Here is a 22,813-nt window from a genome sequence, read left to right as displayed (position 1 = left end):
ACCCAATATTGCCATAACCCCTCCCCATCAAAATACCACCTCACTGCTCCTGAAACCAGGCTTACCCCAGAGTTCCTGTCAGCTTATGAAGCAGTGCTGGATGCCCTCTCTGTGCATGATCGAAAACACAGAGATGCCGCTGCTCACTGCTAGCCAATGGAAAGGCAGGCCCATGAAAACACTGCCGGCTGGCCCCATCTGCCTACTTCACTGGATCTGGAAACTTCTGGCTCTTCCCTAAAGTCAGATTGTTAAACACTTGAAAGGTAAACACTTTGATCGATTCAGGACACCACGGCAGCTGAGACAGTGCAAGTAGACACTCATGAGAAAGGGTTTCTAAGTCTCTGTCAGAAAACGGCCACCACGATAGGATAAGTGTGTTCCTGCAGGGGGAGCACTCGGAGGGGGACTCGTGACCGTGTGTTTTTACTCTAACAGTGTTCTTATTTAAGCAACATACTTCTTGACTGCATCTCATATATCCAAGTGTCTGTGAGATTTCCACCTGACCATCCCCGAGACACGTTCAAGTCGATTCAATGTTTCTTACCTTTCTCCGAATCTTTACAAAGTTATCTCATCTGGTGACACCAGAGTTTACCAAACTATTCAGTAACTGGAAGGTCATTCTAAAATCTGTTTCCTTCTTCACTGGTCTGTATTAAGCACGAGAAATTTTAAAAATTTACCACCTGAATTCATTTCATCATTTCACATACTGGTAACTATGTTTAAAGTTTTTACCACCCCTCTTGATTACTGCAGACTTCTTTCCCCTGATCTAGCTCCATGTTCTAGTGTCACATGCTCAAATTTCTTCTCTGTATAACTTATAAATAATTTACTGCAAATAAGTCAGGTCGTAACTTCTGGTTTCTTACCGAGAGCTCTTCACCAGCTCTTTCACCATTTCCCAGGACCTTGTACGATCCGAATCTCACTCTATCACTCCGACCCTCGCACTATTTTAAGAAAACAGCAAAAACAACAGCGATGTTTTGAGCTCTCTTGAACACACACCTGTGTAATTTGAGGTAATTTTCTTTACACATTTTGTTCGTTGGTCTAAAACAGCCCTACCTTAATGCACACATCAGATAAATTCTTTCTCAACACTGAAATGCACACTAGCATCTCTTTTCTAAGATCTTTCTCTATCCTTTACACGTGCTGTGAAATCTGAGCAAACAGGGAATCCACCTTCCTCTATCAAGGCCATCCCTGCACTCTGTACGCGTTCCCGTGCCCATTTCATCCCACTATTATAGGTTACTGCACTAAAGAGATTCAGAACTTATATTCTTCATAATTGCGTACACAAATGATTTATGAACATATACACTACATTTGAAACATTACTATGAGGGCATTGTGAAGTCAAATACAGAAACATGTTTTACAAATTTTGAAAAAAAAAGTCCAGGATTTTTAATCAATTAATTTCTATAATAGTTAAAAAAAAAAATCAAGACTCCAAAGAAAACAGAAAAAAATTCTCCAAAACTATACAGAAGGTAAGAGCACAGAGTTGAGAGTTTCGGCAGAATGCAGATTCGCGACCTGGCACAGGGCCTGGACACAATGGTCAGGGCCCTAAAATTTAACTGCGGGGACAGACGAGGATGGCCCACTAGGGGGCGACAGTTCCGCTCGGGGCCTTCAACTCGGCGCTGAAGAAAAGTGGTTCCCTTGAGGAAGGGGCAAAAGACCAAGTCTGGCACAGGAGAATAAAAGAACAGATAACCCCACTGGGCTACAGTCAGGTGCGGACAGGGTGGGAGAGCCTTGGGTCATGCACCCCTTTCCTGGGCAAGCGCTGGGCCCGGGCAGGTGGGGAGGAGGCCCCAGCAAGGCCGGCTGAGCAGGGCAGGAAAGGGAAAAGCAGGCCCTGGGCTGAGCCAGGACAGCAGGCACAGCCTCTCGCTGTTCCCACAGTGCGGCCTCTCGGCCTTAGGACAGCCAGGAGCACGGGTGGAGGGCAGACCCGGACGTCCGCAAAGCCTGACCCCAGGACCCGGGACGGAGGGGCAGCAGCCCAGCCGGCGTCCCGCACGCACACTCCATGTCAAGTATGGAAAGTATATGCAAGTTTTATTACTGCTTTCCCATAAAGAAGGGTAAAGTAGAGGATTTGGTAGGGAAACAGATGCACCTTGAAAACAATGTGCAGTGAAACAGAGCAGACACAGAAGCTTTAATATCACATGGTTTCCCTCCGATGAGAATCAAAAGTCTAACTAAAGATCAAAATAAAAGATAAAAGGAAACAGGGAGATAGACGGGAAGCGGATGAGGGAGGGGGAGAAAAGCCCCAGAAGATGTGCCACGTAAGTGTACCGAATACCACAAGGAATGTAGTGATTACATATCACAAACATGAACAAACAAGTCAACTAAAATTTAAAGAAGAAAAGTTAAGCTATTTTAATTCACCATATTATTATTAAGTAAAGTGAATAGACATGAAGGGACTAAAAGTTGTTCTAGATCACAGGTAATTTGGGCTCAGTACTAAAGATGTACATTCCACCAAACTCAAGGTTTTTAACAAAATAATCATTTAAGAATGATTTATTATACTAATAGATGTGATATATAATGACTAGCTTTTGCTACTCTGAAGTAACTATGTAATTGGTAAGAGTTCATTCCTTAATTGAAATTATTCCATCACCAAGAAACTGTTAGAAACTTACCAACTTCTACTTGCTAAAATTTGTTCCTTTGTTACCACACATTAAAACAAACACATCCAATGATTAACACAGCAAAATGCACAGCAGTTCTTTTTCTTACAAATTTTTGTTTACCTCCAGGGGCATCTGCATCACATCTCTTTGGCACAGGAAGGGTTGAATTGCTCTTGCGGTCATCAGAAGTTACATTGCTCTGAGTGATGAAAATACAGTTAAAATGCAAATGTTACACTAGTAAGTATATCTGGATTAAAATATTGACATTATGAACTTTATACTCTTCTATTAACCACACGTAATATTCTAAAAGGTAAATTTAATGAAAATTATGATCAGAAGAAAATGAAGTAAATTTAATGAGGCTCTTGGGAATAATTCTTTAGGTCCAATGCTAAGCAGCAGAAGTCCTTGCTAGAACACACTTCTAGTCCAACCATGGCATCTAAAAAGAAATGGAGTACTTATCATTAGACTACGAACAGGCACAGACCATCTCTTGTTCTTGCAAAAAGCATCACCTTCCTTTGTTTACAGAAACATGTTTACTAAGCATGACACGGTGAGCAGGGTTCCAGGGATAAAGAAGGGAGAGGATTGCAGGGAACAGCAGTGAGGCGGGCTCGGCCTGGCGGCTGCTTCCCACGCTCCAGCCACTCGTGCACCTTCACACGAGCTCACGCGTGACCTGAGCCCACCCGTGGTACCAACTGCCTAGTATTTTTCGGTGAGCTAGCCTTTGAACATCAGCACACTGCGGTACTGACTGGCGGTTTGATGTGCTTGCTCATGTTTTTCTTATTACATGTTGAATTACAAAAGAGTGGTGGAAGTACAGGACAAATAGAGCGATCTGGGCAGACTGCACTGGTGGAAGATTCCATTAAAGCAACGCTTGAACTAGGGCCTGAAACACAAATATGATGTGAATTGTTGAGGAAAAGAGCAAGAAGCATTTCAGAAAGAAGGAAGCAAACTAGTCAAAGGTTAAACCAGATATGTTAAAATATTGTAAACTGTCAGAAAATCCAAATGTCTTGTTCAATTAAAGCTAAAAAGTTGGCTTTTGAGCAATCAACGTTAAAGAATGAATGGAACAGATAAGAAGATAACAATCCTGCTTAAAAAAAATAAAAAGCCCAATCATGAACACACTCAAAACACACACAGAACACCTATGGGATTCATAGCAGCAACAAGGAGACACAACTGCGCTTACCAACACTTTTTTCTGGAAGTTTATTTTACTTTAGGTACCGGGGATCGAAGTAAGCGCAAGGCAGGCCACCAAACTGCTGAGCTAAATCCCTGGCCCTGGAAGTCATACTTTAAAACCTGCCTGAAGTAGTGTTTTAGAGGAGGCATTTTGAGTTTTAATAAAGTGCTAAGATAAAGCCCAACAGCTTATTGCCAGAGGATCCATTCAAGAAGAAATAATGAAATTCTATGTGCTATTTTTAAAAAGTATAAAGCAATTATTAAATATGCTCAAAAATTGAACAGAAGCCCAATTTTAGCAATATTAAATTTAATCTGGTGAGTTAATATGCTAGCCATCAAAATTAAAATTCACCTTTGATATCACTATCTTAAAATATAAAAATAATCAAATTTTAAATACAGTACTTACCTCTACTAAGTAATTTTGACTTCCATACATTACATACTGGGGAGCAAGGCTATAAATCATGTAGCTAGTGTGCAGGACAATCAGCAGAAGTATCATGCAGAGGAATAAGAGTGCCTGAGGCCTGGTTCTACCTCTTCTGATTTTATATAACTGCAAAGAAGGAAGGACAAAACTTCAGCAATATATTTTATTTGTGAAGCATTCTGTCTGTTTTTGTGCCATGGGGGATGATTTATATAGTTAAATCAACCATTTCTTTGATGCAAAGTAAATACTAAGAATTCTTAGCCATTACAAAACATTATAAGAATGAAAAAGACAATTCTTCTCCTATAACAGTTTTAGATTTAACTTTATATTTAAATATAATGGCACAGCAACTGTACCCAAACTATTCCATAAACGAGCCATTAAAAACCAAGGACCCAGAAAACTTATTAGTGTTCACATGGTCTGCTTCCCAAAAAAACCTTCTAAACTTACCATGTAATAGCATTTATAAGAAGCTCCCAGAGCTGAGACTTGTGAACCACCCCTATTTCTATCGACAGGTCATGAGTTTAAACTCTATTAGTGCTGTATTTATAGCTTTATATTACTACCAAGAAAAGTTACATTATACACTTATAAATATACATTTCTATAAAATTCCCTCAATACGGTCCTGAAAATTTAATTATTATTAAAATTTAGATTATGATATATATGTTGTCACATGTATCTATAATAAGGAAATTAAAACAAATGGTAACTTTAATATGAAGGGCCAGGTGACAATTTCTCGTTAATAAGGAACCACACTTCCACTTTAATAATAATTTAGGTACCGACCACCTAGATTACAGAATGATACAGACTAAGAGAATTCCAGTTCTGTATGAGATGCCAGTAAGATCGCTTAAAAGATGTGTATTTCCCAGCTTTCTGCATACCTCGTGGTGGCCCTGTAATGAAATATTAATCATGGAAAGGGGATGTCTTGCCTGATACAAGTGTCTGCCTCTTACTTCCATATATTTTTCCTGTACAGAACACGGACCGGAAAAGTGGAGCTGCAGCTCCTTGAGAAAAAGACTAAAAAAATTCAGAGATGTTGGGCCTGACACTTTTGAGCTACTAAAATATGCTAGATCCTTCTCCCCACAGCAAGAAATCTTTCATTAGTTCAAAGTACTGCTTCATTTAATTTCCTTTTATTCACAGGTAGAAGTAGTGTCTACCTGATTTGGCCTCACGGGAGGGACTGGAGCGAGGGGCCACTAAACTCCTCAGTGGATGGAGCTAAATGTGCTGCTAGGAGGCAGGGCCTGGTCAGGAGGAAGGTGTCACTGGGGCATGCTGCTGGGAGGGTACAGCGTACCTCCCTGGCTCTCATCCCTTCTGTCTCCCTCTCTGCCCCCAGCCACCTTGCCCTGGCTGCCATGAGGTGAGCACCTCTGCTTCGCCCAGCCCTTCCACCACGCTGCCTCCGCCAGCTGATAAAGGATTGAATTCCCCTGAAAACCATGGCCAAATTAAACCTGCCCTTCTCTAAATTGTGGGCGCTGCGTATTTCGTTCTGGCAACAGGAAAGCTGACCAAGACACTCAGAGCTGGCCCCTGGTACTCATGGGGGACTGATCCCAGTACTCACTGTGATGCCAAACCTGAAGATGCTCCAGTCCCTTACGAGAATGGTGCTGTATCTGCACATAACCTATGCACATCCTGTGTAATTTAAGTCATCTCTAGATTACTTGTAACAACTGACACAAATGCTGGTGAACAGTTGTAGGCTATGCTATTTGGGAATAATGACAAGTCTCACCATTATTTTTTTCAAATGTTTTTTTGTCCGTGGGTGGTTAAATTCACAGGTGTGGAGCCCACAGATACAGAAGGCTGACTGTCGTAATCTCTGCCTCCTAGAAGGGAAGGCTATCTTTTGAGATTTAGTGGCTCCACTCTGGTTCATGGTGTTCTCATGCAGCCATACATTGAATAAAATAATGTCTTCTAGATATGGGTTAATTTTGGCCCCATTGATTTAGGCTAGATTATTCTTTGCCCCTGTACACTATGGGATTTCTACAGCATTTCTGGCCTCTATTCAAGAGATGCCAGTAGCACTCCCTAATCACAACAACTAAAAATTTCTCAGGGCAGGGGACAAACCACTCCTGTTCAAGATGCACTTCTATATTACTGCAATGTGAAAGGGCTAATATTCTCCTCCTCCATTACCAGGGATCGAACTCAGAACCTTGCACTTGCCAGGCAGGCGCAGTGCCACTGAGATACATCCCCGGCCTGAAAGAGCTAATATCATGTTTGGTGTCAAAAAATAACTTATATATTCCTAAATATAAGATAATTTGCAATAATGGAGATCATATATAAAATGAAAAAAAGTCAAAACAATAATGCAATATATACTTACTCTAATCCAAAAGAACCAAATGCCAATATTTCGAATTCCTGCCATTGAAGTAAAAATGAAGTACATAATAATAATTGTGATAAGGATATAATCAAGAGGGAAAACCTGGAGAAAGATAAAATCAAATTTAATGTATAAATTATGAAATCCCCAGAAGCAATAAAAAATTAATTGAAAAATTTATTATTTATATTTGATGAATGTTTAAAATATCCCTGATTTAGATTAGGCTGCTGTGACAATACCCTTAAAAACAGAAAATGTCTCAAAAATCTTCAACCTATTATCAAATCATGTAGTACAATTATCCTATGAAAAATTCTAACACAAATTTAACTACAAATTACATTTATTTGTGAAAAGGATGAAAAATTAAAAATGGAAATTGGTAAATTTCACCTAATAAAAATATATGAAATCAAATTATGCTTAAAAATCCAACAACTTATCAATAATTTTAAAGCAACATATCAATGTAGAAATTATGTAGAGATCAAAAGCCATATTAGCAAACAGCACAAACATGTCTAAGGAGTAGAAAGCTTGCAGAATAAGAATTGGAACTGAAAGAGTGTGTCAGAATGCGTACCACAGTATAGAAGGACCAATATGTACTTACTGTCTGTAGTACAGGCAAAAGCATATTCAGTGGATTACTCAGGTTAGCTCCAAAAATTATGAAGCCAGAATCAATTCCAGCTGAATGGAGGGCTTTATCTAAACTAAAACAAAAATATATAGAGTGAACTATGTTATAATATCACATTTCCAGTCAATCTAGAAATGTCAAACTCAGCATACACACACAGTTGAAAAGAAAGAAACCCATTATTGGACCTTTCAGCCATTCTTTTCTTAATGCTGTAGAACACTTTAAAGGGAAGAGCTATTTAAGATGAATGGGCTGATGGAATACAGCACCAAAAATGGGCAACATTAGAGACTTTTGTAAGTATTTAGAAAATGTGTCTGTTGTACTTACTTTGACAGGAAGAGAGAAATTACAAACAGCAATGCGACTAAGATGAAAAATATTCCCCAAATGATCTAAAAGCAAAAATATATTCATTATAATATAGTTCTAAAAGTTGATATTAAAACCCAAACCATTATGCTCAATACCAGTGGCTAGTGTGTAACTATTTTCTAAGTGAAGTGATCCAAATTACATTTCAATTTAGTATATATTCCCTGCCATTTGCACCTAAATTTCCAATATGAATTATGAGACTATCTAGTTAAGAATCAATATACAAAAGAGAAAAGAATTTAAAAAGATTTCACTAATAAATAAATGAAACTTTTTTGATCAAATTCAAGGTTATTCCATTACACTCAAATACAATCTTCAACATTCATTGAAAAGTACTTAAGACTAATATTCACAGAACACACACACACAACCACCCTAAGAAACCTAGAAGGTTATATTTCCCTGCTAATTAAAAGAGGGAAATAGGGACTAGGGAACATTTTCCCACTAAGTAACAATATATACAGTAAAGTCATATCACAGACCAGAAAAGTCCATGTAAGTGAAACTACTCCTGAAGCACTGAAGTAGCCACCATGTAAAACAGTGTTTCTGTAGCAGAATGTGTTAAATTCTATAACTGTTTTTTCCCCTATTTTATCCATTTAAAAAAGATATTGGAAATGAGTTTCTAAGAAACTGTGTCCAAATTAAAAAAAAAAAAAAAAAAGCTACAGTTTACAGTGGCAACAGTGTAGGCTTCATCTCCTAGCATCTTTCTTCCCCAGGGAAAGCGCGCTACCTAACAGCTGAGGGAAGAAAGAGAGAGTCACACTAACACCAAGTAAGTGCTCTGGGCTTCTCCTGTGCCTGGAACTAACAGAACTGGATTAACAAAATCATGAATGTTAGGAGGTTTCTATCTTCATACAGCTGCTGAACTATATATCAAACGTAAGGGGATTAAAGAAGTAAAACAACCACGTCTTCCAACCTGGCACATAACGATAGTCTTTGGAGGCAATGTTAACTCGTTGCTCTGCTGAATTCCTCGTTTCAGACACAGTGACCTTCCCTTGTGGGAAGTTGGCGAGAAGGAGCTACTGCCAGCTCTCGCAATAGCACTTACAGTAACAGCATAGGAATACTGCATTTATTTATCTTATATACTGAGATTCCACATGAGAATTCCTCATTTAAAAAGTGTTTTGTTGATAAACTTGAAATAACTTCTTTGTAGTACTAAATGTTGATTAGTAGAGGGAATACAGGAATTACGCATTCTTTGGACACTTGTCCTTGACACTGAGGTAAAATGGAGGGCAATAGCTGCGTACTGAGGATCAACAAGTGAAACAGTACTTCCTGTTTTTAGCATCAAACAGCTTATATCATGAGGCAGTGTAATCGACAAACTCCAACTGAGAGTTGAGAAACATGACATAGAAACAGCACTTGAAGTTAAGATTCTCTTTCCTTGATTGTCCATTTTGACAAAAAATTAAAATTACAAAAGATCCTCAACACTCTTAAAATTGACCAAAGGCACATAATAATCCAGGAGCACTTGTTCAGAAAACCAAATGAGGTTCTGAATGAGCACTGTAGCAATCTAACTTGCTCTGGTCCAAATTCTGCCTCTCTAATCCCATGGTAGCCTTGAAAACTAGTCAGAAAGGCAATCAGCCCAGAGTCATGTAAGGAAGCAAAAAGGAGTCAAAGGCCCCCCTTTCCAAGCTCATGCCCAGAGAACTGTCATTATCTGACCTGCCTGGTGGTTCTCTGAAGGTCCCCCTGGCAAGACTGTCTGCATTTGACCTGGACTGGTACTCACACTGCTAAAAGCCTTTTCCCTGGAGTGCTGTTGGCAAAACATGAAAGCAATATGAACTTTGTGTCCTGAAGGCCCAGGGGACAACAGACAAAATTAAATTAAGCAAAAGCTTAAAAACCAAAGCCTACAAAACGAGTTATCTATAGAGGTTTTGAAAAGGTCTGACTAATTCTGGAAACAGGGAAAATCCTTGTGTGCTCAGGGATCTGTGCATGATTAGCAAGGGTCTAAGAAGGCCTAAACTCTGCACCTCTGGCTGATGCTGTCTGCACAAGCAGGGAGTGAGGCAGGTGAAGTTGTGTAAGTGCCTGTCTGCAAGCTGGAGCAATGACCGACACACACAGCCCTAGGAAAAGACCAGGAGACTAAGAGTTCAAGTGTTAATGAAGACCTCTGTCCAATCTCTATGAACCAAATAAGCAGCAACTAGAGTGACCATACACAACAAAGCACAGACTTTGTCAAATCAGTTCACGGAGCCACTGGAAAGTAAGTAATGATGACTGACATAGTAACAGCAAATCCTGGGATTTCCAGAATTATTACCATGTGATTTTAAAACTTTCAGACTTTAACAACAACAACAATAATTAAGAGCCAGACCAAAGAAAAATGAAACAATAAAAGAAACAACCAACCAAAAGAGTATGACTAACACAGCTAACAAAGCAAGGAAAATCATCAATAAACACTTTTTAGGAAACCCAGGCATTGGACTTACTAGACAAAAACTATTTATCTGCTATTTAGATGTGTTCAAAGAACTTTTAAAAAAATGTATCAGCAAATAACAAATAACAATGATGAGATAAAAACTTTCTTAAAAATGAATTGAAATCCTGGGAAAGAAAAACTAACTGCAATTAAAAGTTTATTAGAAAGATCAAGCAACTGGGCTGGGGCTCAGTGACACAGTGCCTGCCTGGCAAGCGTGAGGTCCTGAGTTTGATCCCTGGTACAAAACAAAGAAAGATCAAGCAACAGATTTAACAAACAGAACTGTGACACGAAATCAACAGAGACAACCCGATCTGAGTAACACAGAGAAGAAACAGTAAAGAAAGGGGAGGGATCTTCGAGACATGTGGGAGGCCATCAAGCAGACCAAGATAAATTGAATGAATTGGAAGAGCAAGAAAACAAACAAAAAATGAAGAGGATGGCAATGCCTTCCCAAACTTGATGCAAAACATTAACCTGCATACCCAAGAAGCTCGTACAACTCAAAGTAGACAACCACATCTACACAATAGAAAACTGAAAAGGAAAAAGAAAACCAAAAATGTTAGGTGGGAAGAGACTCATGTAAAAGTGTCCTCATCCTATCAGGAACCACTGAGATCTGAAGACAGTTGGGAAACAAACGGGGTAAACGGGGTACACTGAGGACTGGAGTGGCAGAAGAGGCACCTAGCATGCTCCTAGGGCAAGGTCAAATGGATCTAGTCTTAGACACACTACCAAAACTGACTCAAGAAGAAAACAAATCAACAGAGCTACACCAAATAAGACCTTGTAGAGTGTATTGTTTTGAGTTCTTTATATATCCTTGATAATAGTCCTTTGTCTGAGGAATAGCTGGTAAAAATTTTTTCCCACATTGTAGATTGTCTCTTAGTTCTGCTGATGGTTTCTTTTGAAGTACAGAAGCTTTTTAGTAAGATGAGATCCCAGTTGTTGATTCTATCTGCTAGTTCCCGTGCTACTGAGGATTTGTTCATAAAGTCTTTTCCTATACCAATGTCTTCCAGAGTTCTGCCTAACTTACCTTCCAGCAAGTTTAATGTTTCTGTTTTAATATTTAGATCTTTAATCCATTTGGATTTTAATTTAGTGCATGGCGAAAGATAAGGGTCTAATTTTAATCTGTGGCAGGTTGACATCCAGTTTTTCCAACACCATTTATTAAAGAGGCTATACCTGCTCTAAAATACAAAAAAATGCTGAATTTTACAGTATACGTGGGTCAAGGATTTTTCTATGAATATCTGTTATTATTATGGGACGAATGCTATGCCCCCCAAATTCCTAGGTCAAAACCCTAAGATCCTATGCAATGGTTTTAGAAGGGCTTCTAGGAAGTAATCGGGTGAGAGGTCATGAAGATGAGGCCCCCATGATAGAATCAGTATCCTTATAAAAAAGGAGAGACAGAGACCAGCGCTTGCTCTTTCCACTACGCAAGGACACAGCAAGAAGGCAGCCATATGCAAGACAGGGAGGGAGGGAGCTCACTAGGAACTGAGCATGTCAGCAATTTGATCTTGAACTTCCCAACCTCCAGAAGTCTGAGAAATACATGTGTGCTGTATAAGACACCCAGTCTATCATCATTTAATAATATGTGTTAGAAAGTACATTAAATATGTATAATGGAATGAAGCTAACCTAGGTCAAATAGAAGGGATACAAAGAAGATGAGAAACAGAAGCTGGGGTGCAGGCTTCAATACAGGAAAGGTCTACTATCAATGGGAGCAGAAAGATATTCTAAAAACAACGAGCATTTAAAATGAAGAAGAAAGTTTAGCTCCTGGCAAAGTGGCACATGCCCGCCAGAAGGCCGACCCAGGAAAACTGCAGCAAGCCCAATGCCAGCCTGAACCTCACAGCAAGACTGTTTCAAAAAACCAAACCAAAAAAAAAAAGAAGAACGAAGAAAGCTTGGCTAAAACAATAGACGACTGAGAAGTCTCACTTCTACTCATTAATCTTCATTTTTGCTTCTTACGATAATACCACGAAGTTTCCCACGAATCCCTCCAACAATGATGGAAGCTGGTGTGCACGGGCAGGTGTCTGATACACGCAGTAATCAACCAGAACACTGGTTCTACCACAGGTAGTATCTGCAACCTGGGCACAGTTCCCATTAAACACAACACATCCTGAACAATATTATAAACCCATTTTCAAGATACGATTTAAAAATATAAATACACATTGTCCCCCTTCGTTTTAATGGCTGCAAAGCACACTACTTTCTAGTGTGGAAGTTACAATTCATTCAGCCAGCCTCCTACTGATTGACAATGGTTGTTTACACTCTGTGGTTATTAGAAGCAATAATGGAAGAGAAAGTGATTTCTAAAAATGTAATACATTTTATTTTTAACACATTTAGGTTGACAGAAAAACTGGGGTGCCTAAGAAGCTCTTAGATAACCTTTCTCCACATAATTTCTTCTACTCTAAGCATTTTACATTAGGCTGGTACCTTGTCAGGACATACGAAACAGCATTGATGCAGTCTTAGTAACAAAAACCCTTAGTTTACATCAAGGTTCAGTCTCCTATCGCATAGTTCTAAGGGCTGTGACAAATCCATGTCATCACCCACCCTCAGGGTACCACACAGACCCTGATTCACGGGCCTAACGTTCCCCTGGGCCCCCTCCTTACCTACACCACTGCTGAAAGCCCCCGAGTATTATACTGTCTCCAGTTTTTCCTCTCCCAAATAAAATAGTTGGAATCACACGGTATGCAATCTTCTCAGGCTGGCTTCTTTGTTTAGCTGTATGTGTGTGAGATTCTTCAGTCTCTGTGACTGTGAGGCTCATTTCTTTTTATCACTGTATAATATTCAATTACATGGCTACACCACAGTATATCTACTCAGCCCCTGACGGACATGTTGACTGCCTCTAAATTTTGGCAGCTACACATAAACATCTGAGTACAATTTTTTGTATGGCCATAGTTTTCAACCCAATTAGGTAAACAGGCAGCACGAGGACTACTGAATCCTACAGAAGTATGGTTAGCTTTGTGAAAAAACTGCCAAACTGCCTTCCACAGCACCACCTGTCTGCACTCCCATCAGCTCTTGCTAGGATGTGGTCGTGTCAGATTTTCTTTTCAGATGTTAGCTATGCTAAAGATAGGTGTGAAATGGTTTATCATTGATATTTTCATCTGTAACTCCCTAATGGCATATGATGCAAAGTACCTTTTCATATGCTTATTATCAGTACATCTCCAATAGTGTCTGTTCAAAATGTGCCTATTTTTTAACTGAGCTGTGCTATGCCTTGTATCTAGATGTACCCCTAAATCTCACAGTGATAGGTGGGGCTTTTCAGAGGTGGCTGCATCTCGGTGTGTGATGCTGGGATTAAGGTTGCCCCACCCTGGGTGTGGAGAGCACTGATCAGTAGGCTTACAGCCTGGACAGAATAAAAAGGGACAGAAAGACGCTGCTGCTGCTGCTGCTGTTGCTTGCTCCTTGCTGCCTTCCGCCTGTCGTGCTTTGCCATAGATGGCTTTTCTCTTTGATGCCCCTTTGCCACATCACCTGCCTTGGAGCCAGCCAACTATGAAACTTGTACAAACTGTGAGCAGAAATAAACCTTTAACTTTGGATGTTGGGTATTCTGTCTCAGCAAAAAAAAAAGGAACTAAGACAAGTTGTATGTTAGTTTTGTGTTGCTGTGACGAAATACCTGAGGTTTATTTTGTCCCATGTTTCAGAGGTTACAGTCCATGTCACTTGGCTCCACTGCTGTGGCTTGTGGTGAGGCAGAATCATCAAGGTGAGGAGCACAAGGTGAGCAGAGCTGCACTTCATGGTGGCCAGGAAGCAGAGAGACTTCACTGTAACAAACCAAACTTCCGACCATTTTCTCAACTTGACTGTGCTTAAGATGCTGATTAACCCAAATGAATGTCTATGCCTAGAATTCAAGCTGTGTGATATAAGTCAAACAAAATTCAAAGCAATATGAAAACCTCGGGTTAGTGTTTTTTTTACAACACACCTCTTAACAGGTTTCACGAGCAAAGTGCCTATGTCCATAAAACAATGTTTTTACATCCAGAATAGCAAGAGAAAGAACAGAAAATAAAGTTACCACACCTAGAGACCCAAAACCAAAGTTACAAATGCAAAATAAAGGGCGATTATTGCCACAGTTTACTACTAATACTGCCTTATATAAAATACCACATTGCTTTCCCTTTTAGCCAAGAGCAATGGCTGTTAGGAAGTCTGTCTTTTTTCTTTCTCTCTCTTTTTTCCCCTTGAAGAAATGTGCTTTTCATGTAGGGTATGGGGAAGGGGAGCCTCTTTCTAGTCTTATTAATCTTTAATAACAATAAGGACAGAAAACAGAAGTCAGTCACCTCTTTAGAAGCACTCAGAATCTTTTTATTTGAGGCTGCACAAAGCACAGAAGGAAGAGTCATGTGGAATCCTGCTTTATTACACAGAATCACGGGACCCAGCTCAGGCTAACTGATCAGAGTCTTATTCTAATGAGATTTCCAGGCAATTTCATGCATACTAAAGTTTGAGAAACACTGCCTTAGGAAAGTCATCCAGAATATTAGATGATTATAATAAAAAAGATGCCAAGCTGATCCATGTTAAGAGTTTAAAAAGACAATTATGTTCTAACCAAAACCAAACTCTCTTCTCTCTAAGGCCACCTGACTCTCCATGTTCAGTTGTACACTGTGAATGGCATAGATCCTAGTTCTCCGATTTAAATTAAGTAGTAAATTGATTAGTTTTCAAAGATTTCCTCATTGGTAAAGGGTAACCCACATGGTTTTCATTAGTAAATCTTGATAGGACATTATAACAAGAATTATAATTCTGTAAACAAAGTTAACAGAGGAGGGTCTAGGGTTTCTTTACACATTACAAGTGTCCTGGTTCATAATTTTTTTAAAAAATGTTCAATCAAAAACATTCAGCTATTGTTACAAAACCTTACTTTCCAAGTTACAACAATTCTCATAGTGATTTATCAGTGTAGCTCCACTTAGCTTTTTATCACAGTTATAATTTTCCCCACTATCTAGCAGAAGCAACTTATTTAGCCTAATATCAAGCTAATGAAAGGTCTTGTATAACCTGACATTGAAGAAACGGTAAGGACAGGGCCAAGATTTTGTCAGGGGTAGGGGAGATGTAAATATTAAGACCTTAAAAACTTTTTTCATTTCAGATGTAAGAAAAGATAGTACAATGAACTGCATTATACACTTAACCCAGATTCTCCAAATGGTAACATCTCTTGCTTTATTAGCTTTTCCTATATATATATATACAGCTGAACTCTTTAAGCTATAAAGTACTTCAGTATCTACGTCTTAAAATCAAACACACTTTTCACATAATCACAGTTTAATAATCAAAACCAGGAAATTAACAGTGATATGACACTGATATCTAACAATGAAATTATCCTAATTCAACTGTTCCATTAATGTATTTTATGGTAAGAAATTTTTTTTTTCTGGTTCAAAATGCAATTCGGATCACATACTTTTATCAATTTTAGGGAATTTACTGATATTTTAAGACCAAGTCTTACGTTCTATGTAACAGTACCCAGACATAAAGTCAAAAGATACAGATTGTGAATTATATTTGGGTTTTCTATAGTCTTACTCTGTCCACATGAAGTCTCTTACCCTGTATATGGTGTATTCACTATTATTATTATTATTATTGTCTCCTATTATTATTGTCTCTGCCTGTTTCCTTGGCTCTCCCATGGCTTTTGCTTCATAAAAAGGAGTTGCTGTGTTATTTGGTGTTCATAACAGATACTTATTACTGTTGCCTCTTCATTATAAACTGTGACTATGCATATTAAAAAAAGTGTTAGTTTTCTATTGTTGCCATGACAGACTACTGTAACCCTCTGGGCCTGAGACAACACCCACCTACTGTATCTCCCAGTTTCTGAGGGTTGGATGCTTGGGAACAATGTGGTTCAGCTGAACCTCTGCTTAAAGCCTCACAATGCCACAGAAACAAGATGGCAGACAGGACTGCGTCTCCTTCTGGTAGCTCTGGGGAAGGAACAGACTGCGGATAGAGTTCTGTTCCTTGAGACCTAAGGGCTGAAGCTTTCGTTTCTTTGCAGGCTGTCACACGGGAGGCTCACGCCATGTCATGCTGTCAAGGACTGTCATTATTTTTTATGAAATCATTTTTGTCTTTTTGCACCATATAATACCAACAGTGCTGTATGTAAGACAAAGATCCCCAAAGAGGCTAATACCTACCAAAGCACATGCTGCTCTGGGGGTCCAGACCTGTGCTGGGCCAGTCATTCTTACACTTGGAATAGCTCTCTCTGAACTACTTTCTACTGCCTTCTTACTCTAATCAAGGAAGTTATTTTTAAGGGTCCAAGTTATTAGACTGGGCCCATTTGGACAATCCTGGATAATCTGCATTTTAAGATCTGTAACCTTAAACATCTGCAAAATTCTTTTTGTCTCATAAGGTAACATATTCACAGGCTCCAGGCAAAGGCAGTGATGATGAACCTTTTAAAGAGTGACCAAACTGCAACCCCAAACCTACTTATTTCTCCAAGAGTTCCAACACTGCAATTAAAGCTGAATACTGAGGTTTTAGTTCAGAAAAAAAAAAACTCATATATTTATTCCTTTCGTCTTAAAAATAAAGTAACACGGGTGCAACATGATCACCACTACTCGACTAGGGCATCACTGGGAGACGTGACAGGGATTCTGTCTAGCACAAAGCACATCCTTTTTTGTTGTATTTCATGTTTCCTGGTTTGAATTCTATTCTGTCAAACATCAGGATCACTATCTGCTTTCTTATTGTTTCTACTTGCCTAATATATTATTGAGTACTTCTATCAGTTTTTCAGAATCACAGTTTTAAGTGTATTTTATACAACATATACAGCTGGATCTGACTTGTGGAGAAAATTTAAACATTTAACATAGCTTGGTCATTCATGTTTATCAATATGACTAAAATATTTATTCTTAACAATGTCTTCTTGACACATAATTATATATAACATTTCCTGTGTTCTTTATATTATGTACCTACAATAGGTAAACCCTAAAGGAAATTACAAGAGTGGTCCCCAGGGAATACAATTATTTAATGGGTAAAGTGTGGCTGTTTGGGATGACATAAAAGATTGGGAAACAGGGCTGGGAATTTAGCTCAGTGGTTCTGCCACCTGCCTCACAAGCAAAAGGTCCCGAGTTCGATGCCCAGTACAAAAAAAAACAAAAAAAAAAGATTGGAAAATAAATAGCAATAGCAATCATGGTTGCACAACATTGTTTTATCACAAGAATTAAAATGACAAGTTTTATGGTATTTGTTTTACTACAATTTAAAAATCTAAAAAATATATGCACATTAATTGATAACTATCCCATAGAAACACAAGAAGTGTACATGGTAAAATGTCAAGTTATATTTAAAAATAAATGGATCTATAGGCTACCTAGGCCAAACTGTTTTTATAAGCCTAAATATGCCGTCTGTCAGGGAAGAGTTTATTCAAATATCAAGCGAATATTAGATCGTATGCCTAGAAATGTGTTTTGGCATAATATACCAATGCTATTTCAAGGCACTATTAACTCATTTTAATTAGATATTTACTTCTGTAACTGTCTTTAATATGAAACTAATTTCCCTTTAGTGCCATAATAGTATTTAAAAATTTGAAAAGCCATATACAGAATAGGAGCTGTGATTTTCTGAGATGTTTATCCCAAAAGGCACTGAACTGCATGTAATGCTTTATGCTCAGAAAAATAAGACGAGAATATAGCACTTCAAGTGGTTATGCAGCTTGTGAGGAATAGCAAGGACTCAAACCTGGTGGTCAGCGATTGCAAAGCCCATGCCCAGAAGACCCATGACATAAGGTTCCATAGCCTAGGTGCAATGGTCAGCTTTTCCCCTCTGTTACAAAACGCCCAACACCTGCAACTTGAAGGACCACAGGCTTAATGTGCTCGTGGATTCAGAGGTTCGGTCCACGGTCAGCTGGCCCCACAGCAGAAACATCCTGGAGGAAGGGCCTGGCATACAAGCTCCTCCACCCTTCACGGCAGCCAGGAAGCAGAGCACACAGGACAGCCAGCGAGAGACACAGCTCCCACGGATCTACCCCCAGTGCGCCCACCTCCCTGGGGCACATGCAGTTACGAACAGAGTGGATGAATCCCCCATGAGTACACTTCTCCCTGAATCTCTTACTCTCATCACGTGGACAGTGAAGTTCAACGTTCTCATTACCTTATGGATAAAAATGTGTGACCACGTGATCCACAGGCATTTTCATGGGGGAAAACATCTGCTTTACTCTTATAAAATAAAACTATATTTTTATATTTGCAAAAATTTACATGTAACATATATTTTATAATAAAACAAGCACAGTATAGGATACAGCAAAGACAAGAAACTAACATGACACATATAGAATATAGCATGTAAGAAATTTTTAATCAGAGACTTCCTAAAGGTTTTAAATCAACTTCATTTTCTGCACAGTGTGAAGAGGTAGTGGACTTTTCTCTGCCTTCTTCAAGCAGACTGACTTGGATGCTAATGTGCAAGTGGCACTAACACCTGCCAGCGTTTTATTTATGAATTACGTTAACTGCATGCAAGCACAAAGTAATGAAAAATGAGGTTCATCTTTCAGTTCAGGAAAAAAGCAGTGTTTATCTCTTCCACATACACATTAAAACTTCACCTAATAGTTTGTATCATCAGAGATTTCTTTTACCCTATTTCTAGCTTAGAGTCAGAAAATGAAAAAAATAGGTAAAAATTTAGAACAATATTCAAGAATGACACATTTATAGAAGCAGAGGAATTCACAGTAAACAGATTACACTGGAGGTTCCAGGCAACAGAAATGGAAAGGGGGAAAAAAAAAAAAACACACCTGGAAATGTTACTGTTTTGGTCTACTTCCTATTACTACGACGTTAAGCTAATCCACTTTTAAAGAAAGGAATGTTTTGGCTCACGGTCTCAGTACAGGGATACCTGGCCTGTTGCTTTGAGGCCTATGGCTCGGTACTAGATCACAGCACAAGTGCATGGCAGAGGAAGCTACTCAGTTCATGGTGGCCTGGAAGCAAAGACGCAAGCGGCCCGGGGTCATAGTATTTCCCTCAAGGGCGTGCCCCAGGTCCAGACTTCGCTCTGCCAGGCCTCAGCCCTGAAGGCTCTCTCACTTCCCAACGGTGGCACAGGAATGGCTCCAGTCCCTAATACAGGGGCTGTCAGGGGACACTGCAAACCACAGCACTCAGAAAGGGAGGAGTAAACTTGCCTCCTTCACTGGCAGGACAATGTACATTAAAATTTCTAAGAAATCTACAATAAAGTTAGTAGCACTAATAATTCAGGTTGCAGGTTACAGAATATATGATTAATATATAAATTACTACATATTAGCAATAAATGCTGAAAACTGAAACGAAACAATATATTTTGCAAGAGTATAAAAAAGAAACACTTAGAATACCATAACACACTGCTGAGAGAAATTTAAGATGTAAATAAACAGGTAGATATGATCCTGGACTGCAAACTCAATATCATTAGGATATCTGTGTTAGATTTTCACTACTGTAATCAAACACCTGGGAAAAACAGCTCAGAGGAGGAAAGGTTCACTGCGGCTCACGGTGTCAGAGGTTTTAGGCCATCCTCACCTAGGTCTGCTCATTCGGACCCACGGCAAGGTGGAAATGTCCCAGCAGAAGGCATGGCAGAGGACAGCTGCTCACCTCAGGGTGGCCAGACGGGGGGGCGGGGCAGAGAGGAAGGGAGCAGGGGCGTGACTCAGCCCCAGGGTCACCCACTCCTTCCGCCAGGGCCCTCTGTTTTCATCCCCTCCCAATAGGGATCACATCATGGTCCCATCCCTAGATTCACCTCTTGGGGAACTGAGAGCCTCACTCCCCCAAAGCCCCATGTCTGAATACTTGAGACTTCAGGGCATGTTAGATCTAAACCATAACAATAATCAGTTCTCCCCAAATTTACCTATAGAATCAAAGTAATCTCAGTAGATATTTCATAGATTATGAACTGACTCCAACCTGCACACATAAATAAAGGATCTAGCAGCGACAGGATGCTTTTCACAACGGGAGATAAAACTGAAGAGCTTATACTGCCTAATTTCAGGACTGAGTTTGGAAACAGCCTCTGACATACATAATGAACTGATGTGACAAAGCGCCTGCAAAAATAGTCTTAACAAGAAATGGTGCCAGAACAACAGCAATCACTAAAAAATAAATAAACCTTATCCCTTTAATCATAAAATTATCACAAAATGATCACCAACCTAATCACAAGAATTAATATTCTAGAAGAAAACAGGAGGACATGTATGTTACCTCAGGACAGACAAAAACAGAAACCAAAAAATAAACTGATTTTTATTAAGGCTTAACATCTATCCACTTACACAGTAAAGGAAACAAACCACAAGCTAGGAAATGATATTAACAATACAGATATTTGCAAAGTGTACACAGTATAAAGAATTCTTGAAATCCACTCAGGATAGAAAAATCCAATCTGATCAATACACATTCATGATGTATATGTACTAAAATGTCACACTGTACCACATAAATATGCCCTGTGTTCATTCAAAATGTGTATTCAAAAAAGAAAAACATGCTGATGCGGTGGCGCACACCTGTAATCCCAGCACTCAAGAGGCTGAGGCAGGAGGATTGCTGTGAGTTCGAGACCAGCCTGGGCTACAAAGTGAGTTCCAGGTCAGTGTTAACTACATATAGCGAGACCCTGTCTCAAAAAACCAAAAAAGAAAAACATAACTTATTAGACAAAAGATTTGAACATATATTTTACAGAAGATATCCAAACAGCCAATAAACATATGAAAGATGCTCAATATCATTAGTAAACAGAGAAATAGAAAGCAAAGACATGAGATATTACTGCACATCATTAGAATAATTCTTACAAACACTACATAAGAATGCACAAGGGAATTAAGCAATTAGAAAATCTCATACTGCTAAGGGACTATAAAATATTAGAAGCAGTATGAAAAAAATACTTTGACAGTCTTTTACAATATTAAACAAACATTAAACATTTTACCCAGAAATTTGGCTCCTAGGTATTTATTCAAGAGAGATTAATGAAATCATATACTTGCACAAAGATTTGCACAAAAACATTACTATTAACAATACTCACTATAGTCTCAAACTGGAAACAACCAAAATGTCCACTCACTGCAGAGCGGATAAACAAAATGTGATACAGACAGCAGACTACTACTCAGCAATAAAAGGACATGAATCACTGAAAAATGGAGCAACAGGGGTGAATCTCAAAAAACTGGTGCTGTGCCAAAGGAACCGGACAAAAATTTTATATTTCCTGATTCTGTTTATGTGAAACTCTGAAATGCTTAAAACTAAACCTTAATGACTGAAAGGGTATCAGGGGTGACCTAGCATCTGAAATCAAGAAACGGGGCAAGGCACAACAGAGATTTCTGGGGCTGTGGATCTTCTACACACGTACAAATCTTTACAAATGTAAATATCAATCTACACACTTAACAAGGTTCACTTAAAAATCCTTCTAAGCATATTCACTGAAAGGAGACATAACATGATTCAAAGAAGACAGCTGATGACACAGCGTTAGCTATAAATATTAGTTATTTATAAAGAACTTACATTAAATTAAGCGTGGAGTTCATCAAACCTGTGGTGCTATGAAAACAAACCACTTTGGGAAGAAGGACTGCGGCAAGTCCTTAAAATATCTATTCTCGGCTGGAGGCATAATTCAGTGCAAGACACTTGCCCAGCACGCAGGAGGCCCTGGGTTTGATTCTCGGCGTTGCATAAAAGAAACAATTCTTACAGAAGGTTCAAAGAGTAAGCACGTAAAAGTTAAATTATTTAACCGATTGTGATATGTTTTGAAAAACTCTTTCAAAATAGCTTTTTAAGATGAGCAGTTCATGTGTTTCCTTCCTAATTATAAAGGTAGACAGAACAGCATCAGAATTCTACCAGATTCATCTTTGACCAAGTTCTCTGAAGCATTTGTTTTGAAATTTAGTCAAAATTTACTTTCAAGCTTCATCGTGCAAACCAATGCACTCACTGTACTTTCTGAAATACATTTGCGTGTTGCTGTGTATAAACGCCTGGTGCTTAGCACACCCCCACGTACGGAACAGTCTGGCCAGGAGACCAACCTACTTTTTAGTCTGAGTCTTGTTGTACAGCCGGAATTCAATCTTACACTCAGGTATGACAGTCCCAAGAACCGGAAGCTGGCAAACAGTGGTTTCCCAAAAGGAGAAAAGAATGGTTTTCTATCTCAATATTCTTTCGCACATATTTTCGAAAGCACTGTCTAATAATGAAGCAGATGCCGTTAGTTTTAGCGTTCTGGAGTTCTACTACGGGCCCCAGATCTCCTACGT

At 39.1% G+C, this 22,813-nt stretch overlaps 1 protein-coding gene across 1 annotated transcript in view; it reads right to left on the bottom strand.

Annotated features, from left to right (window-relative positions):
* Positions 1-22,813, bottom strand: part of Lmbrd1 (LMBR1 domain containing 1) — a 92,044-nt gene that overhangs the window by 20,085 nt on the left and 49,146 nt on the right. The window contains exons 10-14 of the mRNA XM_010617925.3: positions 7,728-7,792; positions 7,365-7,467; positions 6,746-6,850; positions 4,327-4,476; positions 2,814-2,892 (exon numbers count right to left, since the gene is read on the bottom strand). Of these exons, the coding sequence (XP_010616227.2) occupies positions 2,814-2,892; positions 4,327-4,476; positions 6,746-6,850; positions 7,365-7,467; positions 7,728-7,792 (502 nt within the window). The remainder of the gene's footprint in view (positions 1-2,813; positions 2,893-4,326; positions 4,477-6,745; positions 6,851-7,364; positions 7,468-7,727; positions 7,793-22,813) is intronic.

This window comes from Fukomys damarensis, unplaced genomic scaffold, assembly GCF_012274545.1.
Source record: "Fukomys damarensis isolate Sample0158 unplaced genomic scaffold, DMR_v1.0_HiC HiC_scaffold_27, whole genome shotgun sequence".
NCBI lineage: Eukaryota > Metazoa > Chordata > Mammalia > Rodentia > Bathyergidae > Fukomys > Fukomys damarensis.
The sequence above is the reverse complement of the archived record's forward strand: the minus strand, read 5'-3'. Positions and strand labels throughout refer to the sequence as shown.